The sequence below is a fragment of the Peromyscus maniculatus genome, chromosome 1 (assembly GCF_049852395.1).
Source record: "Peromyscus maniculatus bairdii isolate BWxNUB_F1_BW_parent chromosome 1, HU_Pman_BW_mat_3.1, whole genome shotgun sequence".
Classification (NCBI taxonomy): domain Eukaryota; kingdom Metazoa; phylum Chordata; class Mammalia; order Rodentia; family Cricetidae; genus Peromyscus; species Peromyscus maniculatus.
The window spans coordinates 175142828-175159205 of NC_134852.1; the positions used below are offsets into that span (position 1 = coordinate 175142828).

The 16378-nt window shown below is 37.3% G+C and overlaps 1 protein-coding gene across 3 annotated transcripts in view; it reads right to left on the reverse strand.

Annotated features, from left to right (window-relative positions):
• Positions 1-260: 260 nt before the first annotated feature.
• Smc5 (structural maintenance of chromosomes 5) overlaps positions 261-16378 on the reverse strand; it is a 71743-nt gene continuing 55625 nt past the window's right edge. The window contains exons 18-25 of one of the 3 annotated variants that reach the window (XM_006985377.4): positions 11652-11777; positions 8770-8814; positions 8256-8351; positions 7655-7759; positions 7349-7468; positions 3609-3788; positions 3428-3523; positions 261-2435 (exon numbers count right to left, since the gene is read on the reverse strand). In XM_006985377.4, the coding sequence (XP_006985439.1) occupies positions 2292-2435; positions 3428-3523; positions 3609-3788; positions 7349-7468; positions 7655-7759; positions 8256-8351; positions 8770-8814; positions 11652-11777 (912 nt within the window). In that variant the 3' untranslated portion in view covers positions 261-2291. Of the gene's footprint in view, positions 2436-3427; positions 3524-3608; positions 3789-7348; positions 7469-7654; positions 7760-8255; positions 8352-8765; positions 8841-11651; positions 11778-16378 lie in introns of all 3 variants that reach the window. The other 2 variants (XM_016003869.3, XM_006985378.4) reach the window with 2 other exon arrangements.

Genomic DNA, 16378 nt, shown 5'->3' on the forward strand with positions numbered 1-16378 from the left:
CAACACCCACACAGCAGCTCACAACTGTCTTCTACTCCACCCTCAGGAGATCTGATGCCCTCTTCTGGCCTTACCAAGAACCAGGCACTCATGTGGTGTACAGACATACATGCAGACAGAAATCACCCTTCACATAAAATAAATCTTACAACAAAACCAAACACCAGCCCTCTCCCTCTTTTTAAAACGAGAGATCTTCTAACAGAGACTGTCCTTTGACAATCAATGTAAAGATTTAGTCATCCAAAATATCTGTAACCTTCAGGTTTTAAATATTTTATTTATCAAATCAAGCTTTTACTTGGAATTTTTACAATTTGAATGTAATTTAAAAAAATCAACAGTTGCAGAAAATATGACATATTATGTTTGACTATTTTTAATATGATAAATGATACACAATTTATCCTTCCCAGCCCAAAGTTCAATATAAAACAGAACATTAATTTTGCTCACTGAATGCTTATAAACATGATATGGAATATTTTTTGGCATATGTAAACTGAAATGCAATTGCTGATGTGAGTTTTAAGTATGTTTAACCTTCAACCTTTTTTTTTCAGTTTTTAACCTTTAATCCAGTTTACACTGATATGATAAAACCAAACTACATCAAACACATATTAGTGAAGATATTATGTCAAAAACCAAGCAACAACACAAATGTTTAGTAATATTCTTCACTAATATATAACCAAGTTTTGAAATTTTTTTGACTTGTTCATGCTAGTAAAAATGTTATTAAAAATATCTTTGTACTGCATGTATGAGACTTAGTTTAAGAGGGGAGGACTCTCTTACAAGTTTTATAAAGAAATACAACTTTTTAAAAGAGAAAATGTCCAAGGGAGACAACACAGGCTCATGTTCCATTACTGTGAACCTACTAAGAATGTAAACCTCACTGGCTATTACAAAAATAAACAAACCTGAACTTTAGTTTATTCAGGCTAGCAAGTGCAAAATAACTTTGTCAGTACCAGCAGAGATATGGTCCAGTCTACTGTTCAAAGACATTTCTATCTTCTTGCAAGATTTACATTTTTAAAAGAACAGAATTTGTTTGGCACTGTTAATTAGCACACTCAAAAGAAAAATAAATGGTTTCTGACTGAACTTTTTTCAGGCTAGAAGAAAAGAATTTAGATGAGATTTTTCTAAAATACTGGGTCTGATCAATACTGTAAGGAGTACCTACAAATTCTAAAAACATTATGATTTTAAACAAATCAATACTTTGCCATCACTCTTTACATAGCAGTGAGAAATTTCAAATACAAATTGTAAAAACTCGCATATGAAATCTTAAGAAAAAGCTTACTAAAAGTAATTATAAAAAACGCCTTTAGAAATTTAAGATGTAAAATACATTTGACTTCAAATTAAAAACAAAACAAAACAAAAACCCAAAACTGAACAAGAAACCCCAGCACGAAACTTGTACTTTATAGTGCTGTTCTTCGAGTCCTTGTCAGGTGGTTTCATTCCACCAATGTTTGGGCCATATTCTGTGTCATCTTTACCTTGGGATCTCTCAAAATCCTGCTGCCATTTTGAAGCCCCATGTGTACGTTTTCCCAATTCTTTGAAATACCAGTAAAATTATAGTATCAAGTTGCCTAAAACTTTTAAAGGCCCATAAACATGTTTTCTATGAAAATAAGGTAACCTTTAACACAAAGAAATGAACAAACTACTGTCCATTAAGTAGACATTCTCATATTACCTTTTAAAAATGAAATATAACACTGGAAGAAAAGTGGGATTTCTGAGTTGCCTTTAAGCTCTGAAAGTCAAAGTTCTCTTGTAATCAGTACTCAGAGCTGCCACACTTAGTAAATGCTTTGTAAATGAAATCCCCATTCTATCATACCTGTGATTTACAACAGGAAATCGCTTTTTTATGACACACGATCCCACTCTACAGTCTACATGGATTGGATCTTACTTTGCAATCCAGATTTGCCTCAAACTCATGATCTTCCTGCCTCCACTTCCCAAGTGCTGGATTATATGTGAGCCACCAGACCTGTGGACAGTATACATCTTTACATACAATCCAGTGCTCACAGAGGACTAAGGAGCCAAGTTCAACCAAACCGAAGACTTAATTTTCACTAGAAAATGTTCCAGAGTCACTGTGGTCTCCATTTCAAACCTATTTGTTTTTAAATGCAGGTTTCCAAAAATAACCAATCTTTCTCTTTCAATAAATCTGCTAACTTTTATTCACTTGAGCCACATGTATAAACAGTTAAAAGAAAAACCTCTGAAGTCCCCTCCCTTTTCTTTCACTGAGAAGGCTGAGTGAAGGTAATCCTTCGCCGCCGCCTTTGAAAAGCCTTTAAGTTCCATCGGTTTGGTTCCAACATATGTGGGCCATTGTAGACAAACAATACTGTCATTTTTTCAGAATAAGGAAGATTCTGTAGAAGCTGTAAGGATTGAAACAAATTGCCGCATAATTAAATTATATACTGAGAAAGACAGTTTTCCAGCCTTACATATATATGTTCAAATACATCAACTTGCCAGACTATGACAGCTTCCTGAATAAGTATAACTGGCCTAATAACTGACCTACAATATTCCAGTTGCCTGGGAATCCTCTGTATTCACCAATCAACAAGGACCACATCACTTTCACTTCCATACAAAATACTTCTCCAACAATGTCTATGGCTAAGCACTGTGACAGACTGGTAGTATGAAACGTGTGAGGGAGCTTTGGTTTCTAAGCCAAGGAGTTCGAAATAGAATAGAGGCAGATCTGTCTAGCTCACATAAAGAAGATGATTAAGTACAAAAAGAATGCACGTTTAGGTGGGCTTTCCAATGAGATATTTATGAATATTTAGTTGAAAAAAGAAAAAGTATGGTTAATATTGAACACATCTTTGAGTACATTTACTTGGTAACTTAGCCATGGCACCAGATTCAACAAAAGGATATTTCTGACTGCAGCAGTTCTAGATTCTGGGAATTCTCTATGAATAGAACTATGCTGTTATAAAGCTGATTTGTCGGTCCATGACCTTGGGTACTTGGACTCTTTCGGGCTAGGGTAGTGGCGGTGGGAAACGCAGACGGGCAGCATGTGACATGACAGTGAGGACTAGAGTCCAGGGTCTGCATGCCCAGTCATCTCTCCGCAAGAGAGAGGGGCCTTTCCAGAAGGGGAGTGAGCATCAAAAGGAAGGAGACCAAAGTTCTAGAACAGAATGAAGCCCTTCCACCGCTTCCTCAGATGAAGTATGTCACAGGAATGTGTCTCCTCCATGAATGTAAAGATTACTATAATCTTTTTAGCTCCTTTTTTTGGGGTATTCCTGCTCAAATTCACTTCTTAGCTCCAATCTGCTCCACAACTGAGCCAAAGGGGACAGGTGAGCACAAGACTTCTTCTATGAGTTTACTCATTACTCACCTTTGGTGTGATGAAGAAGTACTGGGATGTGTTCTCTTTACAGGCAGTGTTCACAACCATTTCAAACACTCTTCGTTCATTGATTGGGTCCATACCCTAAAACCACAATGACAATAATTGTTACATTTGTATATCTACTAGAGGGCGCAACATATTTCCCCTAAAAGAATCTGTACTGTACCTGATTGATTTCATCAACTACTCTGAATGGACATCTATTAAGCTCCTGCAGTGCCATCAAGTACAACATGGTAGAAACACTTCTTTCCCCTCCACTTTGATGATGAGGAGTTAATTCATGCAGCTGAGTACTACTTCGAAATTTTACTCTAATTCGGATTCCATATTTATCATAATCTTCCTGTAAAACACAAAAAGTGAGAAATAATTTTTTCTCTGATTATTTCACTCAATTATTTGAAAATATATCAGATATATCAATCACAAAAGTAACAAGCTTAGATTAAGCAATTACTATCTAAAAATTTTAATAGCTCCTGAGAGCCTACATGTGTACGCACTCACACAAATGTAAATTTTATTTTATAAAAAGAGGAGTATTTGGTGTTCTATAACTTTTGCCAACTCCGAGACCACTGTGAGGTTTATTTACTTCTCTTAGCTACACTAGCTCATTCAGATTCAGATTTACCTTAAAAGGGAAACATTTAACATTAGCTAAAAGTTAACTAGTTAAATGGTCTACATAAGTATCTAATCAAGAGAGACATACAAGAAATAAGCAATTCAACAGTCACATTTTTAAAACATAAAAAACGAAAGTAGGTAAAATTAACTTCAATGGTATATTTTACTTAATCTAATATATTCAAACACCACAATATAAAATGTTATCAATGAATAACTTACATTTTTCATACTAAATCTTTGAAATTGTATGTATGTATTAGGTATTCACAGCAGAGGTCTAAGAGCAACAAAAAGTGTTTTATTTATTTTTTCACTTTGGATACCATCAGTTAATTATAAAGGAGGTGTGGCAGTTATTTATGGATGAAATAACTCAGAATGTCAGTGGAACCAACAGGTTCATGGAACATCACCTCATGTGATTTCAGTCCACATTCTTTTTAAGAATGTCACCACCTCTAAGTAAAAAACAATCCCTGTTGTTTCTAAGTGTGGTGGTGCCTCCCTATTCTGGGAGAAGAGCTTTGGGTCAACTCTCACACTAACTACCTGAATCTCTCCATCTCTCCTGGAGATTCTCACCCCATAGTCACTACTGCTGCTGGCCCGTTTTCCTGAGACCCTCCCGCAAGCAGGCTGCCACCTTTGGTTAGTTCTGGCTGCACTCCTTTCAACAATACTCGGTAGAACAGCAGAAGATACTTGGTAACGGCCAGTGCTGCCAAGATCCTCGCCACCAGTTTGGACTCTGCTCTGGCTCTGCTGCTACTACGTTCCAGTTCCGCAGGTGAGAAAGCAAGAGCTTCCTTTTAGAAACTAGAAATCCCTTCAAGTACTAATGTGATTAAATCGCTAGCAATCCACTGAATCAGCTTAATGATAAAAGTAATCTATTTCAGGGCACGGCTCAAACAGCTACCCAATACAGAGCATATGTGCAAAGAATTCAAGTGGGCCTTAAAATTTTACAAATAGTACTTTTAATCTATAATTTTAACCTTTCCCTTCAAATCCCCAAGTAAACAATCGACAGAACTTTAATTCCAGCACTTGGGAGGCAGAGGCAGGTAAATCTCAGTGAGTTGGAGGCCAGCCTGGACTATAGAGCTAGTTCCGGAACAGCCAGGGCTACACAGAGAAAACCTGTCTCGAAAAACAAAACAAAACAACAAAAATGACAGAACTGTAATAATTTGTAATAGTTTTAATTCCCAAGGATTACTTTTAAACATATTTCTTCCACACTGATTTATTAACTATGTCCCCTTTTGACTACACAGGATTGGATTTACTGGAGGTTTGTTTTTGATTCTTGTAATTGATCATGCTTTTTTCTGCCTCATTCTGGCTTCTTCGATCTCACTCAAGGTTCCAGTTAAAGAAGTCAGTTCTGGACCCACTACTCAGGAGGCCAGAACAGAAAGGAGATAACGGGAAAGGTCAAGAAGAGGGAAGGTCCAGGAGAACACATTGGAAGGCATGTGGAGAGTCTTTCCAGCATGGCATTGAAAACACAAAGACTGTTGCGAAGAAACAGTACAAGATAAAGTACCCTGCAAGAGGATATGAAGGATGGGATTTCTGTGACACAAGCCTCAACTTCTTACTTGATCACATTTATACCCGACACAGTCAAGCTACTGATAAAGATCCTGTTGTTACTTTGAGCAGGATGATGCTTGCAGTAATCAAATTTATCTAAGAGCTAAGGCTCTGTCTGGGTTTAGATAAGGAGTTTTGATTCTTTGCCACTTGATAGCAACATGACCTTCAGTAACATAATGGTAAGTTTCAGTTTGTTTTTTCAGTAGGATGGATAAGTTCCTGATTCCTAGGATAGTTATAAGCGATTAAACAAGATGAACTTAGAAGTGCTTAGCATAAAGGAAGCATCTCAGAAATTAAGTACTGAATATACATTTCTTAGTTATAGTAAGCCAACGACTGTGTGGTAAACTGCTATGGAAGGAACTAAGACCTCAAATCTAGGACTTAACGAATAGGTATTTCATGCTTTACATGAAGCAGAGGGGAGCTGTGAAGCAAAACTCCTCAAAGGAACAAATGGTACTGTATGTGTGTGTGTGTGTGTGTGTGTGTGTGTGTGTGTGTGTGTGTGTATATATATATATATATATACAGAATAAAAACTTCCACACTTGCTAAAATGCAAAATTTTAAAGATATAAAAATATTCTTTATTAACTTGACTTTTATTTAAAAGAAATTTCACCTTGGAAACATTTTGACACACGCAAAATGAGAATACAAAAACGACTCCAGTGCACCAGGAAAAACTTTGTACTGAGATCACAAGATGGCCAGCATTTCTTCATTTATACTCCTTTTCATTCATGCCCCCTTCCCAGTTATTTAAAAAAAAAAAAAAAAAAAATCAGTTCTTTCTTCTTCCTTTCCTCACTTGCTTAGAGTGTCAGGGAATGAACCCAGGGCCTCATGCAGCTGAGCATACACAATCATTTCACTACACCTCCAGCCCTTCTTCACATAATTTTCTTAAAGGAAAATGTTTTATCCAAAATAGCAATACATAAAGTTATAGTTCAAGAAATTACCATATTTCCTATTATCTTCTAAACTTGTGATAAAAAAGAAACCAAGGAAACTAAGCATGGTAGTAGAAGCCTATCCTCTTAATTGGGAGGTAGAGGCAAGAGGTTCAGGAGAATTCAATGTCATCTTTGGCTACATAGCAAGTTCTAGGCCAGCCTAGACTATGAGACCCTGACTCAAAAACATCAGAAAACACCATCACCACTAACACACACACACACACACACACACACACACACACACACACACACACACACACACACACACACACACACACACTCCAAAACAAAACAAAAAAACAAACTCAACCTCATTGATATAAACTATATTTCAGTTGTGTTTGCTAATTTGTTTATGGCTCTTAAGTTGAGCAGTGGTAGATTTACAAAGCATCGCACTCATTCAACACAGCTGAATATTCATTATTCAGACTTGCTAAAAATAAAGGCATTAGCCACTTAACAAAACACCATCCCCACCCCCAAGCCAAGCAAATCTAATGTTAGAAATCCATAGATGGACAGTCTTCCAGTGGAGAGAATGAGACACCAATCCAGCCACAGGTCTATTCCTTCCTTTTCACAATTCTTCAGTAAGCAAAAATTTCATGTATAATTGCAAAATAAGTAAGTTTATATGTACCCTTTGCATATAATTAAAATTACTGGTCATAAAATACATCCTCAATGCAATTACCTCATTTTCTGTATGAAGATCAACTTCACCAGCACACTGCATGGAACTGAAAAAGTTGCTGAACTTCTCATTGATTTTTTCCACTAGCTCCTTTAAGGGGTTCAGCCACCTTTCTTTCACCTACAAATAAAAGACAAAATCATAAACTGAAAGCAGTACTATCCATTCTGACATAAAACAAATTTTATAACAGAGTCAATCTGGTCATGAAAATACCTTTTCTCTTAGGAGCATAAGATTTATTTCATATAATTCATACGCTCATCCCATTAATGGTAAACATATAAGAAAAAGGATAAAAATTACCTGTGAAATGTTTTCCCTGTATTCATCTAGTTCAACTTTCTTCCCCTTTAGTTCTTCAGTTAGTTGCTGTATTTCTATCTCCCTTTTTGTGTATTCCTCAACCACCTGGTAGAAAAAAAATAAGTTCTTTAAGAAAAATCTATCAAAGGATAAAATTATATAAAAATTTGCATCAATTAAGCTATTAGCTAAAATGTCAATTGCATTGCATTGTTTGTATGCAATTAATTTATGCTATTGCGCACTGAAAGTGCTACTTTTTAATCCTTAAAAAAATACACACTGCTGTATTTCAAGTCAACTCAACTATTCTTTTTATAAAGAAAAGGCACAGAACACTGTGTTCCTTAGGAAGACTCTATTTAAAATTCTAATAGATTCAGAATCTGGCATTTAAGGCATTGTTCCTGCTGTCTAGCTTATTATTACCCAGAGCTCCAGTACAGTGTGGGAGGCAAGTACTGGAGAGAGCTGTGTGTGTGTGTGTGTGTGTGTGTGTGTGTGTGTGTGTGTCCCTGTGCGTGCGTGCACATGTGCATGTGTCCACTGAGGAAGGTAGCAATGTGAGAGCTGCTGGATGGAAACAGAGAAAGAGGCATACTGTAGGATTCAGTCCTGTGAAGCAGGAAGCTCTTGATCTTTCTTCAGTTAATAATGCATCAATTTCATCCAATGTGTTTGGAAGATCTTGAAAAGCCTAAAGGAAAAAAAAAGTCTATCGTTAAAAATGGAATAGTGAAAATTTTTATTAGTATAGTTAAAAGAAAGTAATTTGCTATATATCTACTCTCTGATTAATAGCATGCTAGCACACAGCAATACAAAGGAATCTTAAACAGGGTATTTTGCCTTTAAAAAGCTTACACTTTAAAAGAAAACAAAATGTATACATGTTGGATAGTACCTTAAGGCAATGTATTGATGTTGAGTCTAAAATAAGCAGTACATATTATATAGGCTTTGGAATTTAAAATAATGAAGTGTCAGTTCATGCTACATAAAAATTAAAAGAATTCAAAGGCCTATAATTGATCTCTGGGTCTCAAAGCAATGGCTAGGGAAAAGCAATGCAAAAAGGAGGAAACGATTTGGAAAAAAGAATGAGTACTGCATACCATGGGGGGTGAGGAGCTGTGTCCATTTGGAATGGTGGGTACTTGCTGAATTGGTAGAATGGGTCCAGAATATGTGGGGCATTGAAAGAGAGCAAGAAGTTAGAACTTTATACTGTACTTATGAAGACCTACAAAAGCATCCTTAGATCAATCACTGAGACAGAATTTCATCAAGACTATCTTCTGAATCTATGCCACAGAGACTCATTAGGATAGACACTTTCCTTCAAGGAGAGGCATGCAGTACACTGTTTTGCCTAGCACAACCTGCAGAGCCCTTACAGTAAAAGGTTTGCAATGAAGCTGAAGCCCTAAAAAAAGTTTCTGATGAGTTATATAATTAATCAGGTAGCTTTACTTTGTATCTTTTTTTAACCTTTTAGAACATAGTCCAGTCTCTCCAAAAGCCTCCAGGTATTTGTTATGTACATGTGCTACATCTGTGACTTGTCTGTTGAGGTGTGAACTTAGGTTCCAACACTTACTTGGTGGCATCTTCACCAGACTCTTAACAGGCATACCAAATTTATGATAGTGAAATGTACATTCTACCTCATCCACCTCCCCCTCCATTGTAAGCAAATCAACTTCTCATCAGTAAAAAGTTTCACAGTTTGTCCAGGCAAACATTTAGGAGTTCTTTCTTACCTCTCTCATATCCTCTGTGCTTCTACCTTAATCTTTTCCTTAGTCAAAATAATAATGCTCAAAGTGGTTTTCTTGTTTCCTTTCTTATAGATCTATTCTTTATAGAGCAGCTAAAAAGTATTCACCTATAAACTGAACTTAATAATGCCATTCTTGTGTTAAAAATCCTCCAGTGGGTTCTATCTCAAAGAGAATGGAGACCAGGGCTGGGGATATAGATTAGTGGTAGAGTACTTGCCTAATTTCTAACACTAAAACTAAAGGGAGAAAAAAATGTCCAAACTCTCTTGTATACTTTATAAGGCCATACTAATCTGGCTAGTGCCTTCCTCTCTGCTTGGAATGTAATTTCTTGTTTTTGTTTTTTCAAACAAAGTCTCTTCTGTGTATCTCTGGGTGTCCTCAAACTCAAGAGATCTGCCTGCCTCTATTTCCCAAATTTTAGGATTAAAGGCGTGTGTCACCACTGCAGGGCTGGAATGTAATTATTATTTTTTTTTCTTTCTTTCTTTCTTTTTTTTCTTTGGTTTTTCCAAGACAGGGTTTCTCTGTATAGCAGCCCTGGCTGTCCTGGAACTCTCTTTGTAGACGGGGCTGGCCTTGAACTTACAGATCACCTGCTTCTGTCTCTCCAGTGCTGGGATTAAAGGTGTGTGCTACCACGCCCAGTTGAGGAATGTAATTTTTAATCCCACCAAGATTCCTTCTGTTCTAACACATACCAAATAAATACATTTGCACCTCAGTGGCTTTGTATGATCTGTTTTCTCTGCTTGGTAGACTTTGCTTCACAGCCCCACTTGACTGATTTATCTCAAACACCATCATCTCCAAGGAACCATTCTTAAGCACCGGCCTATCCTTGCTACTTAATCCCCCGCCTTTACTTTCCCTCCGTCTTTCTGGCCACCTGACCTTACCTATTTTTTTGATGTTTTTTTCCTATCCTCTAGACCAGAGTTCAAGTTTCAGAAGCATGTCTGTCGTATTTAATATTTGGTCATAGCAGCCAATCAATATACTTTAACAAATATATTCTTTTCTAATTTCATTCTTTTAAGACTGTATAACTTGTAGGGAGGCACAGCTGAGCTAAGAGTTTAGTTCTATATGTAGCCCAAGTAGATCCTAAACTTGGGATCCTCCTGCCTCCACCTTCCAAGTGCTGGGATTGCAGGCAACTGCCACCATACCCAGCACATAAAAACTATAACTTATAGTACAGATATCACACCAATTTTATTAAAACAAAACATATTTTAGATGTGTTCTATAATAATATATCTATAATTCTATAATAAAGTTCTATAATAATCTTTAAAAACAAACTTCTCAATTAGTTTTATAAGTTTCTGTTGAATTCTTACTCTGTACCCATATTTGGTACAATCAAATCCATGATTGTTTCTGTGTCTGAATAATACTAATAATAGTAATAAATATAATAATAATAATAATAGTATAAAACAAAACCTTCCAGGATCTGACAACTACAATCTATAGTAGTCTTTTTCTATGCTTAGTGGACATTTCATCATCTATGAAAGCTGATACATTTAAGATTTTAAAAAGTACATAAATACTATTTAAAACTACATTTGTTACTTTTTTGATACTAGTCTGAGTAGGTACACAGAAAAGGCTCCAATGTCAGATAAAGCCTAGGGACACAGGGACAGAATGAATGGCGGAGTGCGAACTAAAAGGCGGCACTGCTTAGTTGGACTCTGACCCATCAGCATGCATATAACCGAAAGAAAGTACTAGCCCTGAAGAGTCAGAATCTGAGGAGCCCCAATTAAACACCAGGACTTCTAGGAAAACACTGTGATTTTTGTCTTTGTTTTTCTAAATATTACTCCTGCTTACTGTTTGTCAAGTACAAATAAGTACTTTCCATGGATCGTTCACACTGCCAACTATTCCTCTCAAATATGGTCAAGGGGGAAAGATCGACTTTAGTAGTAAAAATGAATGCTATGCTGTCATTTTAAGAAAATTTCCATATTTTAAGAATTTTAATACTAAGCACAGACTGGTGACTAAATCCGAGAGGGAGTAAGTTGAGCAAAGTTACTTGATGTATATGATAATCAGTGTAAGAATGGGGAAAAGTGTATTTTTAAATAACACTTCATGTTTTTCATGTCCTGTTACTATGCCTAGAGTAGGATATCTTAAACTTAAAAATACTGTGTTATGGCAACTGCAGCATTATATATTTTTATACTTACTGTCTGAAATTCTTGGGGAACGGCTTGGTCTGCACTCAGGTTACATACTTGCCTAGCTCTCTTCATAAGTTCTTTGCACTTCTGTAACAATCTCTGTCTATTATCATCCAATTCAATGAACTGTTGCTGTTAAAAAAAAAAATATTTCAAAATATTATTACTAAATCAGAGGTTTGTTGTATAAACAATCACACATCCAATAAACTGCTGAATTCTGATTATGACAGCATCATTATCTGAATCATGACCTTTTGAATTTAAAGGTACATTAGCCTTTTATTATGAAGATAAAATTTTAAATTAAACTTTAAAATATATCAGAGCCAGTATTTCTCTAATATACAAGAATTCTCAAGTTTATCCTTTCTGAATGTTTAATTTCAATTAAATATTATCATACATAGACTTCACATAAGAAAACACAACATTCAAATGTAAACTTTTAAATTACTTTTGATAACTTTTCAAGTATGTTTTATCTATTTATCATTTGTTTATGGACTTAATTTCCCCACCAAATAATCAGCAAGATCTGTGAGATGCCCACATTACAATCTGTACTAAGTACTGCAAGGTGAGTATGGAGAAAGACCCACAGAACCAACATCATAACAGATGTTATAACAGGCAGTATCCAGAGTGCTTGTGTGTCAGGCTCTTGCATAGGTGCTTCTCATCTAAATTTTCTTTCCTTTCCCTGCTTTTTCTTTTCTTTTTTCTTTTTCCATTTTAGGGAGGTAGGGTTACTGAAGTAAGATCTCATGTAGACCACGCTGGTTTCAAACTGGCTATGTTGCCAAGACTGGCCTTGAAGTCCTGATCCTTCTGCTTTCCAAGCAAGGGGATTATAGTCACGTAGCCCCAATCTCAGACACTGTATCTTTTATTTCCCACAACACTAGACAGTAATAGGCTAAAAAGAGGCTGGAGAGATGGCTCACAACTGCCTGTAACTCCAGCTCTAGGGATACTCTGGGCTCCATGTGCATATAGCCCAACCCTTAAATACATATATGAAGAAAGACAAAATTACCAGCTGTAACATTCGAGAGAGCAGGCCCTGCACCTCATCTGGGTAGCACAATAGAACCAACCCTGTTGGCAGTTGTGGGTGAGCCAGCCCCAAAGCTGTGAGTATGGGAGAGCTGTCCCCATTACTCGTCTGTCCTGTAATGGTGTGGGATGGGAAGGGATGTCCTCCACCTTACTCCTCACCCCTCACTGCCTACTGACCCTAAGCGGGCCCTGCTCCTTGCCTGGGCAGCATAGTAGAGCTGACCTTGCTGACAGAGGCATGGGTGAGCTAGCCCTGTGGGTGTCAGAGTGGGATAGCTGGCCCCGCCATACCCACCTCATCTGTCATGTGGTAGTGCTCTCCCCTTTACCAGCTGCAGCACTTGAGAAAGTGGACCCTGCACCTCCCCTTGGGCAGCAGAGTAGAGCTGACCTTAGTCAATAGGTAAACCACCCCTGAGAATGTGAGCATGGGAGATCTGATCCACCCTTCATATGCAGGAGAGAGATACTGCTCCCTAAACTCCACTACCTGTGCCAGAGCTGGCCCTGCCTGTCACTAGCTGCAATACTTGGGAGAGTGGCCCCTACACCTCGACTGGGCAACTTAGTAGAGCTGGCCCTAAAGGTGTAGGTGTGGGAGAGCCGAGTCTGAGGATGTGAAAGCAGTTGAACAGCAATGGAGAACTCACCCAGGTGGTGAAGACAGGGGAGAGCTTGAAGGTTGACCAACTCTGAAACTACCTAGACCCAGAACCAGGGTTATGAGTTGGCCCACCCCAAATTCCACTCCATTTATGATCTGCTGGTGCATGTGAAGGGGCCAATCCTGCAGGCCCAAAGCTGCAGGATCTCCACAACACAGGGCAACAACAGGATAACCAAAAGCAGTTCCAGTGAGGGCCCAGTATCAATGGTGTAGCAGAAACCAGAGGCCTCAAACCAGACCATGGTCCTTGGCAATGAATAATTGAATACAGAGATATATAGATGGAGGGGTTTGTTGTGTGACTCACTGTGTCACACTGCAGCTTCCTTAACAAGATTTTTCTGTTTCTTTTTCTCTTACATTTTATTTTATATTATTTTGGGGAAGAGGTTGCAAGGGCAGAGGGTAGATGCAAAGGGACAGGGAATGAATGGGTCGATAAACATGATGTGAAAGACACAGAAAATAAACAGAAGATTGAAAAAATATTAAAATACAAGGGAAATTGCATCCTAATGGTAGTAATAGTTTTAGATTAAAAATCAAACATATTTTAAAAAGGAAAAGATAATAACCAATTGCCCAGAGCCTCACCACATAACCATTACCACAATCAACCTTTTGTTTACTACCATATCTCAGTGTTATAATTGAAATTATATCAGATCCAGTTCTATTTTGCTAGCTTAGTTATTTTTCTTATATATTTTCTAATGACATTAAAACTCTTTATAAAAATAAAAATAAAAGGGTATCACAAAAAAAAGGAAGGTAAATTTTTTTTAAAAAACCGTTCAAGCTCACATTTAGTTAGAGACTATCACAATTCATATTCATGTTTGCCTGTAAGAACCCCTACCCACTCTGCTGTATGTCTCCTACTAACACTGGAAACTCAACCTGTAAAATCTTACCAACATAGCCGGGCGGTGGTGGCGCACGCCTTTAATCCCAGCACTCGGGAGGCAGAGCCAGGCGGATCGCTGTGAGTTCGAGGCCAGCCTGGGCTACCAAGTGAGCTCCAGGAAAGGCGCAAAGCTACACAGAGAAACCCTGTCTCGAAAAACCAAAAAAAAAAAAAAAAAAAAAAAAAAAAAAAATCTTACCAACATGAACTCTCAAACGTAAGTTAAAGTCCACGAGGCCTCAAAACTACAGGCAATTGAGTAAAGTTGGGAGCAGAAGAGGTGGCCCTCTCCAAGGGAAGAGCACACAAATTGGTTCTCCAGTGCCAAATAGTCAGCCCCCAAAACATACATACAGGTAACACTATATGGACTCAATAGGTTATATTTGGAAATATGTGTGTATATATTTATATATATATACACACACACACACATACACATACAGTAACAACTGATGAAAAAGAGAGGCCATGAATCTGAAGGAGAGTGGGGCAGATATATAGGAGTTTAGAGGGAGGAAGGGGAAGGGGGCAATCTTGTAATTATAATATAATCTCAAAAACAAACAAGCAAACAAAATAAATAATTTTAAAAACCAAAAGGGGGAAAAAAGAAACTGCTACCCTGGAGATAGGGTTTCATATAGTTCAGGCTCACCTCAAACTTACTATGTAGTCAAGGTTAGTGTTAGACTCCTCATTTTTCTGCTTCTACCTCACAAGTGCTGCAGTTATAGGTATGAGGTACCATGCTCATCCTATACAGCACATATTCTCTTTTTTATAATAAATGCTTTTCAGTGACAATAGTATGGACAGAGTATGTAAGTAGGAAATAGATGTAGAAAGGTCAGAATGCTGAACTGTGCCAAGTACACTTTTTTTTTCTTTTTTAATTTATTTAACTTTATTTTATGAGCATTGGTGTAAAGGTGGCAGATCTCCTGGAACTGGAGTTACAGACAGTTGTGAGCTGCCATGTGGGTGCTGGGAACTGAACCCTTGTCCTCTGGAAGAGCAGCCAGTGCTCTTAATTGCTGAGCCATCTCTCCAGGCCCCCAAGTGCACAGTTTTAATGGGGAAATATTACTAAGAACAAGTTAGTAAAGAAATTTTAAGGATAGAAGATTATAAATATATAGGCATGGAAGCCTCAAAGACATTCTTGTTAGTAAGTAACCTAATATGGTTGGAGGAGAGGGATCTAAGTATATAAAAATTTAGTCTTATCAAGGTGGATAAGGGCCAGACTTTCAAGTTTCATGTGTGACGAGGAGGGTGCCTAGTCTATCTAATGTCACTTCTCGACCAAGTATTAGCAAAACTACCGTTCCACAGATCAGTCCATTCAATACCCATTATAATCTTAGGAAATGTGTTATCTTTTAGATGTGGCTGAGAGGCACTGTGAACTTGCCTAAGGCTATAGAACTAGGGATGAGGTTTCTAATAGAGAAAATACGTTTATCTTACTCTGTACTAAGTTTCAAACTAGACTCATTAAAAAACACACATACAAAAGTAGGGGGTTGGTGACCTAGTCATATCTCAAGTCTATCTGATTAATATCTGAGGGACTTGGATGGGTGACATGTTAACCAGTTTGACAACAAGCAAATGAAAGAGAGATAATACTACAAAAAGTAAAAGGTTATCTATTGGATTGAACTGAAATAAAAGCAAGCCTTTATCCAATTACTTATTACTATAGTTTCCTTGAATAAATTCCTTTAGCCTGAGAGAAATGAACAAAATATCAAAGATTCCCAGTTGCCCTACTTTACTCTCTAAGGGCCATTGTACTTAAGCAATGTAAAACAAGGGACAGCTGGGTAGAACTCAACATTCCTAATGACTTCTATTCCTGGTTCCTGTTCCTCTGGACTTTGCTAAAATGAAATATTAGGATATTGTAGGAACGAAATATCACTGAGCTGATTATCTGAAGCTCTAGACTGAGAAGGGCCAAAACCTCATTTAACAGTTTCCTTCTGTTTGGTGGCATTTGCCTAACAAAATTTTTATCAGAGAAAAGCCTTTTTATACATATTTGTTTGTGACAGTACCTCATGACAAAGTCTCTGTTCATTTTCTTGT